We start from the raw sequence: 10,389 nt of genomic DNA on the forward strand, positions 1-10,389 counted from the left end.
GGAGGTCGTCGAGATACCGCTGATATAGGCGCTAAAATGTCGTTGGGCTACTGAGGCGAGGTCATCGCTTAGAGCGGTGAGGGCTCTCAGTAGGTGAGGGGCCAGGCCAGTGGTTTGGCTGCGGTGTTTATCGAGGAATGCAGCTATAGGGCTGAAGATCTTCTGTCCTTCAGAAGCTCTTGTCGTGGCTGCGGACGTGGATTCCAGTAGGGCTGTCTGTAGAGGGCCATCTGTACCAGGGCCTTTACGCGCCATAGTGTTGCCGGACGCGTTGAGACGCGTCAAAGGCCGCACTTCTGGTGGCTAGGTGGTAGAGAGGGGTGAGGAGTTTGGGCCTCTGACTGTTTGATATAAACAATTGTAGGGAATTCGTCTATCTGTGGGGTGCTTGTGACGGTCCGGTCAGTGTAAGAACGAGGGGGAACGGGGGATAGCTAGTTAGATATACACGCGGCACGCACGTGCCACGTGAGACTAAGTAGTCCGGTGCCGAAACGCGTAGGGTTTGATATTCACGTTCCGACACAAATCTTGCTTTTTCTTCCAATACTACTTCAACTCATCTGGTGGATTCTCGATAGTTGCACCACCTGAAGCTATCCGATTGGCCCAAAGCTCGTGCTGAGTAGCGAGGATATTATAGTGCTGAGTATCGTCCATAGGATCAGGGAAGCAAAAGTTGTTATAATTCATACAGTTTCTATCATTGCATTGATATTTCTGCATCAACTGACGTTGGAAATTACCAGCTGTCAATATTCGGTCTCGTCTCACTTCGCGGATTGCAGCCTCTTCCAATAACTGAGTGGTACGAGTAGAACGGGTTTATGTCGGCAGTACAGGTGGCGAGCTTGGAATAGATATTGGATCCTGGGGTTGTTGAGCTGTCGATATTGGTGTCTTTTTTTTCTTTGATATAAGCGCTTCGCAGGCCACTTTGATCTCAAAAAGAACGCATAAAGCTGTACCGGGATGAGCCTCTCGTTTATTATCAATGAGATCTAAAACTTTGAGGGTCTCGGTGACAGAAAAATCATCAAATTGATGGCTTAATTGTCTTCCATGACCAGACATTGATTTTACAAATGCCGTACAGGTTTCAAATGTAAAAGGTTTGTCATCAGTGTATTTAACAATCTGGTCACGGAACTGATCTTCTACAACATCAAGATTAAATGAACGTCGAGTCATATCATGGAGTGTTTGACTAATAACTTTTCACTTATTAATATAGACTCTCAGATCAATGCCAATCGAATAATCATGCTGGCTGATTTCATGATTAAATTTGTCCTAGATATTAGATGTGTTGACAATACTAATATCCTTCCAGGCCTTACGAAGAGTGTGCTCGGTGACCTTGATACGTTGTTTAGCGCTGAGTTTTTTGAAATCCTCCTTCGCGTTATAAAGGTTTGTCGCTGCTATCTCGATATCTAGCGAATTGAATAGTGTTGACTCGCTTAATGGCGTATTACGTAGCAGGCGATTTTCTTCATTATATTTACCGTTCAAATAATTGGCCATATTCTAACCTGGAGGTCTATCTGGAACCACCACGGGAAGATCATCATCCTCACTAACGCTATCTTCGTTGTCATCGGTTTCCTCATTAGTATCTGCTTCCAGGGATGCAATAATAGACTCATCCCTTGGTGCATTAGATTGTGCGCGGAGAGGTGTAGTTTCCACTGAACTATCTAGAGCGTCTCTCAAAGACATTATATCAAACTGTACTTGCTTTGCAGATGGCGTTTTAGAAGGAGGCCGCGTAGTAGATTTCCTTCCTGAAGGTGCTGGCCGCTTGGGATGACTATTTGCCTTCTTCGCAGCGTCTTGACAAGTTTTCTGTATAGCGGTTTTTAATGTTATTGGCGCAGGTAATCCGAATTCCTCTTGCCGCTCCTTCATGCGCTGTATTCGGTTCTGGGCTCTAGTGAATCCCTTAATTCATGACTACATGAGACCGCGTTTATTCTCATATAGTGGGCATTCTATAAGGATATGTCATACTGATTGACCAGATAGGCTACAGGCGCAGTATGGCTGTTCTCGCCTGTTGATTCGCTATAGATAGTGTGCCAGCCCGATTCGTTTGGTACGCAGCTGTATCAGTATTGACGATGTTGCTTTGCAGAGAAAGGTCTAATATTAGAGTGTGTGCTTAGAAGGCTGAGTGACAAGTTTTTTGGTAGGTTTCCTAGTCTTTTACTTGTCCCACCATCTCTCCCAGGCATCCTTAATTGATTGATATATTCTACGTTTTACAGCTGCTGTGAGTATAATCTATTCTCTACTTAATAGATCTCCAGGTACAATTTGCCTTCGTGCGTCTATTAGAGCCGCACGTTTTGCAGCCCTATCTGCAGCTTCATTTCTAGGAACGCTCTTATGACCTGGAATCCACCTTAGTGTTACATCGATGTCCTTATCTGTACACTTCCTTAGTAAATTAACACGGCCCTGTATGTATATTTAACCAGAGACTATACACGGGTTCATGAGGGTTTTAAGCGCAGCTTAGCTATCTGAGAAAATAACTAGTTTCTTGGTTTGTATATCCTGATCTGCAATTTGAAGCGCCATTTCGAGCGCGAATTTGATCCCATAGACCTCAGCTGCGTATACCGTTGAGGTGCCTTCTATACCAATACACTCCATTCGTTGTTTTCTGAATGTTGGAATGACCATGGATATGCTAATATAGCCTTGATATCCACTGCCGTCCATGTATATTGCGATATGCTCATTCTTGTATGTGATATCATTATATACTGATATTGCCTTCTCTCGCTTATCAATCATAACCTTTGAAGGCTTATGCCATGGTGCCTGGACGTATGCAGATTAGCTCTCCTATTTCCCTGCCAAGGTTCTAGGGGGAGTCAATAAGCATCTGCCTTCTTCCAGGCATGAGCTTCCATGGGAGTGTATCTACTAAGCTTGAGTTCGTCGCTGGTGCGTCAATTAACTAGGCTGTCAGGAATTGCAAAGACAGGACCTGTGCGAATCCAGATGGCTGCAGCCTTTGTAAGTTGATCCAGTTGCAACTAGATTAGTATTAGGTGAAGCTCTATATTGAGGGCCTCCGTAGCCATTGTACGAAAAGCACCACTGATCAGGCACGCTGCGCGCTTTTGGATAGTTGTAAATTTACGTACAGTTTTATGATTTGCCTCTGGCTTATGAGGTCTGGTTAGAACCAGGCTGCAGTGCTATATAACATCTATAGGATAACAATTGCTTAATAGATTCTTCTTATAGAGCCTAGTGCGACCCCCCATGTAGATCCTAATAAGCCATGTAGAGCTTCTAGGCTGGTGCCTGCTTTTGCAATGGCTTCATCACAATGTGTGTGAAAACTTAGCTTTGTATTAAGCTAGATGCTAAGATATTTGACAGCTTCTTTGGGCTTTATTTTAGCTTTATTGTAAAGCTGGATTGGCTGCAATTTAGGATTGGTTATGCTTTATGGATTCATAAAGTGAATTAGTTGATACTTCTTTGTGTTAAACACTGAGACATGTCATACTGCCTATTGATCTGCGATCTTGCTAGCTTTTTGAAGCTTTCTTATTGTTTCTATCTCTGTATTACCTGTGGTTATTAAGGCTATGTCGTTCACTCATCCACTTGTTGTTATGTGATTGGCTACATCCACACAATCCTTAATTAGATCCGTGTTGTAAATCAGATATAAGATAGGTGTGAAGGTGCCAAGCCAGATCTCATAACAATCCATTGCTATGCCTAATCTAGGAGCTATTCGACGAGAATACAAAACATGAGAAGAGGAAGAAAGAGAATGAAGTGCGCGATCACTGAGCGGGTTGACTTACTATGTTGGAGCTCAGTTACGCTAGGGTGGATACGGAATATATGAGATTGTTTTATTGGGGTTGCCTCATGTGACGATCGCACTGCGGATTAGTCTTCACCTAACGTCCTGCGTACTGCGGGGTTCTTCCTTTTTACAACTGCCTCACGAGAGTCAGCCGCTCCCCTCCGCAAGTTGCTCGTCATCTCTCACGCAGTCAAGACTTGATTTTTCCCACCCACCTCCCTATGTACATAGATTCATAGTGCCATTACAATATAGACAATTGCCTCCCCACAAGGGAGCGCGGACGGGGCCCTCTCTGACGTTGTGGTCATACGCTTTGCGCGTAAGACCTCAACGACAGGTGACCCGTTGCGGCCAAACTATACATACATTGCCTATCTTGACTGAGTGAGGTCACCAATAAAGGCAAATAATAAGAACTTAGAGTTGAGAATTTCTCTGTATTGATGCACACTCCCTAATACAAAACTTGTCAGGAATGTTGACCTCTTTTATATGTGAGGTCCTGTACAAACTAGATCATGAGATGACGTCCAGTCGAACCTTCTAGACATAGGCATATAAAGCTGATTGGATGTCTATATCTCGTCAGTATGTGAATCTAGTTCTCGAAATTTCTTCATGTTAGTATTATGATGGATTCCCAATTAGGGATAGCGTATTGTGTTCCAACATACGTGACCTCTCCTTGCTGCTGTCAGATAATCCGGCTTTCAAACGAGGCAGAGAGATCGACTGTACAATCTTACAGGTCTAAAAGGCACCTTTAGGCATATATCTGGGCACCTAGATTTCAGCCCAATATTTACCCCTCCTGATAGCTCACAAATCACCCCGCCAAAGGTGTCTATAAAGGACCCGGCTTTGAAACCTGATGGATAGAGGGAGACAGAACTGAATACACACAATCTTGCTAGTCACTTCTTTTCTTTGATCCTAGTAAAACACTCTTCAGTATTGGCCTAGAATAAACCGACTAATCCGACAATAACGCAACGTTCTGAGGTAGCCATAATACTGTAGTGGTGCCGTACAGATGGGCTATAGCCCGGGCCCGATCATCTAGAATTCAAATGGCAAAAATAAGTAGAAGGTACAGTAAATAATGAAGACCATCTCGTTGCAAAGACCGCCCACAGCTCTCCTGGATCCTGCTTCAAACCTTGATGGCACGATGCGCTGTAGTGTAATCGGTCAGATCTTTGATGTGAATAAGCTAGTTAAATACTTGATTCTCACAATGCTGATACAGTCTGTGAGACCTATTTCAGACACATATACGACACTGCTACGAGTAAATATAAATACGCGTGATTCGTATTAGAGAAACAGGTAATATTACACACTTTAATCATCTGTATAAACAGTCCGGTACAATCAGCCGGTTTCAAAATGTTTGAGACTCTTGGCACGGATTTCTTCAAAAATGTCGACACACGTACATTTCCTAGGTATTTTGCATTCCACACAAAACAACGTCGAAACACGTGTAAAATACACAGGATTCCGTGTCAAATTTGAAACCAAATTCGTTTCTAGTTTAGGAAATCTCCGAACATCGTGATATCGAACCATGCCACCTCGACGCGCCTCCAAGGATGCCACTGCCTCTCAGCAACCTCCAACAACGAACCCATACAATCTTTGATCGCTTCATATTCCACATTCTATTCGACCGGGGGAGAGTTTTGATGAAAGGACCTATGAAAGTGCAGAAATAGCGGCTTAATTGAAGCCTGCAAATGACAAGGACACTGACGTGGGAACATGTATGAATACGCACATAGATGACATACACTCTAGGTCGACGTCGTTATCAGTAAGGATCAGGATTGACATGAATATAAGCCTTGGATCAAGTGATTCGGAGCTAGCCAACGGGAGACAATATAGGGGACGTACGGTACGGATCTGCGAAGGGTAAGATATGCAGATTTTATGGATTGTGGGTTGTGGGTTGTGGGTTGTCAAAACGTGATATATCTGTACGATCCGTACGGTATAGAAGTTTGAGGATATGAGGGATACAGGATATGTGGATTTGAAGCGAACTGGTGCAGTCTAGAGGACTTCAAAAGAATCTAGGGATTCGTATGGACGGGGGTGTACGCGCACTAGCCGACCAAGATATTTGATTTATTTGTTTGTTTGACATGTTTGCATTTGTTTTTTGTTTCCTCAGCTTCCATTCTCTGTGGCGCACCCCTATGGCGCACCTCCCGTGGCTGGGCCGCGGATCTCTTGGTGCCTGCAGGCTTAGGCACATACCTGGATAGCGGCTCTTAGTCAGCGGCCAGCTACAGCGGGTATATCAATACTACTACTACTACTACTACTACTACTACTACTACTACTAATTCACTTTTTCTGCCCTAGCTTATCCTTCGTTGTTAGTATTTCCTAGTGTTAGTTTGTCTGCGTTCCACTCCTTTCCTCTCCTTAGATACATATATACACATTTCATTTGTTAGCGTTTTGGTGTACTGTTGCATTTCTGTCGTTACTATTGTTGTTGTTTTGAAGCCAGGGATACATGTCAAGGTTTTCGCGTGGTGCGGCTAACTTAGCCGCGCCAAGCCGAGAGTCTTGGCACTTCAATTCTTGTATGGTAGTATGGCCGCTGCCCAATTAGAAGGCGCCGCCGGCCACTAGGCTTAGATGCGTGTATGAATCAATCAATCAATCAATCAAGGACTAAATATTTACTTTTTAAATTTTGGAAGGATGTTCAGAAATGGTAATTCTATCACCCGCCAGTTTTTAAAGTCCTCATACCTTTGCGTTGTGTCTATGTCTAATGCGGATGTTCCTTATGGTAGCTCGTGTATAGCTACAACACCTTGGCATCTCGAACGAGAAGAGTGCATCTTGTCTGGGAGGTTGAGACTCTTGGTGAGTACCATGACGTCAAGCTATCTTACGCTAACATATGTAGATATCGCAATCGCGGTGCAAGAAACCCTAAACAGTCTACTAAAAGATGACATCTTAAAAAAGAGCTACGTAAGTAGCGTATTCTCTCATTGCTAGTGCAATTAGATGCTGAGTACTGAGCTAGATCTTGACCATCTCGATCTATGTGAAATCCGGTCAGATCATTGGCGACGTGATAAAATTTGGAAACCACGACCGAACTGTTGTTTACAATCGACGTGCAGACTATGATCAGATCCTGCAGGCGGAAATGTCTGGAGAGCTCATTGAAAGACTTCCGAACACCCAAGAAGAGAAGGGAGAGTCATTAGTGATGGGTATGTGCTATCTGAGTGTCGGAACGTGAATATCAAACCCTACACGTTTTGGCACCGGATATAGTTAGTCTGACGCGGCACGTGCGTGCCGCGTATATCTGTCAGATAATCCGGCTTTCAAACGAGGCAGAAAGATCGACTGTTCAATCTTACAGGTCTAAAAGGCAGATTTAGGCATATATCTGGGCACCTAGATTTCAGCCCAATATTTACCCCTCCTGATAGCTCACAAATCACCCCGCCAAAGGTGTCTATAAAGGACCCGGCTTTAAAGACTTGAAAGACAGACACAGAACTCAATACATACAATCTTGCTAGTCACTTCTTTTCTTTGATCCTAGTAAAACCCTCTTCAGGATTGGCCTGGAATAAACCGACCAATCCGACAATTAAGAGTCTGACTACCCCTACCGGCTCTATATCAACATGTTGTCCAACGTTGCCACCGAGTATAAGCTCAATTCCCCAGAGGATTGGGACGATTGGCAAAACGAACTTCTCAATCGGGCCAGAGCCAATGATCTTCTTCCTATTCTCCAGGGAACTGAGAGACCAATCAAGAAACCTGTTCGACCAAAGATACAAGACTATCTACCTGAATCCCAGAACACTACACAAAACCGTGTAGGTGCAGCTCAAGGAACGCGTCAGAACTCTGCTCAATCAACCCAAACCACCACGACTGAAGATACAACTGATGATCGCACTGAGCAGAGGGCAAGAAATGACTTCAACCTACGTCTCAATAACTACAAAATGGAGTTCAGTGAGTGGGAGGTTCAGCGTAGAGACATCGACAAAATCTTTGAATGGATGAAGCGGACCGTGTGCCACAGCTATCTTAAGACCTGTGTGCACGTGACACACAGTTGGAAGGAAGCGTACAATAACTTAAAGATGCAAGTTGGCCAAGGATCGCGAGAAATCCAGCGACGTATACGAGATGACTATAACCAGCACATGAAACCTTTCAGAGGTACTCCGCGAGATCCGGAGGCTTGGTTGATCAAGTGGGAAGAAATCATGCTTCAAGGAAAGAAGAAATCCATGTCCTTTGCCCAAGATACGGAGGACTGGGCATCTAGGTTTCTCGAAGCTATTCGACCACTAGATGAGGCGTGGGTAACGTCTTTTGAGCACTCAATCGATCCAAAGATTGATGACAAATCTCTTACCTATAAGGATCTGTCAAATGGCTTCCGGAGACTCATCCCACGACTCCGTACAAAACGACAATCCCGTATAATAAAAGGCTCTTTCGCCACTCATCTGAGTAAGAGCGACGACAGCGAAGAAGAAAATGAAGAAAGCTTGCAGCGAGGGAGAGCTGTGGAGCGTGGTCGACGACGTTCGCGATCACAATCATTTGAAGGAGGACAGCGCAGCAGATTTGCTCCAGATAAAAGAGGTGGACCTAAACCGACCTGCCCTGCATGCGGAGGCATGCACTTTATTGACTTCTGCTTCTATATTTTTGGTTATAAGGCTCCTCAAGAGTTTGAGCCAAGACTTTGGCTTCAACAAAGAGCCGATAGATGGCTCAACAGCAATGCACCATTAGCAAAAGAGGTAAGACGTGTACTAACCAAAGAACAGGGACAAGCTCCTTCTCAAAGGAAAGAACGATCTCGCTCTAGAAGTCGATCCCAAGAGCGACGAGAACCTATAACTCAAAATACTCAGAATGAGGTGACTTTCCAAGGAGAAACAGCAAGTTCGAATTGACTCTTTAAGACGGCAGTAGGCAGCTGCAAATCGACCTGCTACATTCGCATGGAAAAGGATTTGGCTGCACTGTCAATTAACGAATATCCTTTAAAACATTCAGCTTTATTGGATTCAGGGTCATCAATTCACGTTTTCAATGAGATAGAAAGGTTTGTGAACTTCCGGAAAGCGACAGCAGGAGACTTCCTATGGGCAGGCACCCACCAAGTACCTGTCTTAGGATATGGAGAAGTGGATATCGAAATCCACGGCCTTGGTGGAAGACTTCAAATTCTGCGCCTTTATAACGTGGCATACTGCAAGGACTTTGTGGCAAACCTGGTGTCTTTCCAACAACTAAGAAAGCATGGAATCTGGTGGGACACCAGAAGAGGCTTCGACTGCCTTCGGAACGAGAAAAATCAAGTCCTTGCATATATAAAAGAGAGGGAAGGTCAATTTGTACTCGAACATATCGCCAACGACCATCCTCTCGTAAAAATGGCCTTCATGATACGACGGCACCGCTTCAATTCGTGGACAGTCAGAAAAGAACGAAAAGCTGACGCTAAGAGATGGCATGCTCGCCTTGGCCATCCTGGACCCCAAGCTATCGAACACCTTGCCACAACGACAAAAGGTGTAAGAGTGACTGGCCTATCCAAAGGTCCTACCACTGTACAGTGCGAAGCCTGTGGAAGGGCAAAAGCCAGACGAATCATACGACGAGAAGAAAGAAATATTGTGGAACGACCTGGCGTGCATCTAGCGATTGATTTTCATGACTTTCAGAAAAGCTCAATGAATGGAGAAAAGACATTGATGCTTATAACCGATCGATTTAGCGGTTTTATCTGGGACTTTTATATGACGTCGCACAAAAGCGTGGAGATCTTAGAAACTCTGAAATGGTTCTTTGAATATCTGAAAAAGCACCATGATGTTAGTCCGATCAAGATTGAGATGGATAATGAGATATTCTTACACCGACCTGAGGTAAAGGAGTGGCTGATTACCAAACATGTTACTATCGAGCCCTCAACGGCAAATAATCAAGGACAAAACGGTGCCGCTGAGCGCTCAGGGGGTGTCATCAAGGATAAGGCTAGGGCCATGAGAAATGGTGCAAAGTTACCTACGGATTTATGGTCAGAAATATATCGAGCCTCAATCTATCTTTACAACCGTACCCCAAAGTTCATGTACAACTGGAAAACGCCATACGATAGGTTCCATACTTACGTTGCTTTGCAAAATGGAATTTGCATACAAGATCAGAAACCTCAACTTGCTCACCTGAAGGTATATGGCTGTAAAGCATATGCCCTCACATCGGAGTATCAACTCAAGAAAAATCGACTTCAACGCTTCAATCCGCGAGCATGGGTAGGCTATCTCGTTGGATATGACTCAACAAATGTTTATAGGATTTGGAATCCTTCGACAGGGAGGATCGTGCGAGCAAGGGACGTTATTTTTAACGAGGATGAAGTCTTCAGTGGAGATATCCAAGATATTAAGGATGATCTCCTTCATGTGTCTGTTGAAGAACTGACAATCTTGCTGAACAAGATAGATATCCGAGTA

General features: G+C 44.2%; 4 protein-coding genes across 4 annotated transcripts in view, besides 7 other annotated features; 2 read left to right on the forward strand and 2 right to left on the reverse strand.

Moving 5' to 3' along the window:
• TSTA_111570 (uncharacterized protein) overlaps positions 1 to 255 on the reverse strand; it is a gene marked incomplete at both ends in the record, with an annotated part of 1,316 nt that extends 1,061 nt beyond the window's left edge. The window contains one exon of the mRNA XM_002481268.1: positions 1 to 255. Coding sequence (XP_002481313.1) covers positions 1 to 255 — 255 coding nt within the window.
• Positions 256 to 1,293: 1,038 nt separating this feature from the next.
• TSTA_111580 (uncharacterized protein) lies at positions 1,294 to 1,722 on the reverse strand (the record flags this gene model as incomplete). The annotated part of the gene is made up of 2 exons (XM_002481269.1): positions 1,294 to 1,493; positions 1,536 to 1,722. The coding sequence occupies 2 exons, from the start codon at positions 1,720 to 1,722 to the stop codon at positions 1,294 to 1,296; spliced, it is 387 nt and encodes a 128-aa protein (XP_002481314.1).
• Positions 1,723 to 1,968: 246 nt separating this feature from the next.
• Positions 1,969 to 2,793: a mobile genetic element.
• Positions 2,794 to 3,202: 409 nt separating this feature from the next.
• Positions 3,203 to 3,706: a mobile genetic element.
• A 2,453-nt stretch (positions 3,707 to 6,159) lies between these two features.
• Positions 6,160 to 6,200: a microsatellite.
• A 313-nt stretch (positions 6,201 to 6,513) lies between these two features.
• Positions 6,514 to 6,535: a microsatellite.
• Positions 6,536 to 6,745: 210 nt separating this feature from the next.
• Positions 6,746 to 7,124, forward strand: TSTA_111590 (uncharacterized protein; the record flags this gene model as incomplete). Its single annotated transcript, XM_002481270.1, has 2 exons — positions 6,746 to 6,847; positions 6,903 to 7,124. 2 exons carry the CDS (start codon positions 6,746 to 6,748, stop codon positions 7,122 to 7,124), a joined length of 324 nt encoding a protein of 107 aa, XP_002481315.1.
• Positions 7,125 to 7,521: 397 nt separating this feature from the next.
• The window catches only part of TSTA_111600 (uncharacterized protein), a gene marked incomplete at both ends in the record, with an annotated part of 6,189 nt that continues 3,321 nt past the window's right edge, over positions 7,522 to 10,389 (forward strand). The window contains 2 exons of the mRNA XM_002481271.1: positions 7,522 to 8,664; positions 8,830 to 10,389. The exon at positions 8,830 to 10,389 is cut by the window's right edge and continues 5 nt beyond it. Of these exons, the coding sequence (XP_002481316.1) occupies positions 7,522 to 8,664; positions 8,830 to 10,389 (2,703 nt within the window). The remainder of the gene's footprint in view (positions 8,665 to 8,829) is intronic.
• Positions 8,887 to 10,353: a mobile genetic element.
• Positions 9,217 to 10,044: a mobile genetic element.
• Positions 10,336 to 10,389: part of a mobile genetic element that runs on past the window's edge.

The sequence above is a fragment of the Talaromyces stipitatus genome, genomic scaffold, assembly GCF_000003125.1.
Source record: "Talaromyces stipitatus ATCC 10500 scf_1105507295555 genomic scaffold, whole genome shotgun sequence".
NCBI classification, from domain to species: domain Eukaryota; kingdom Fungi; phylum Ascomycota; class Eurotiomycetes; order Eurotiales; family Trichocomaceae; genus Talaromyces; species Talaromyces stipitatus.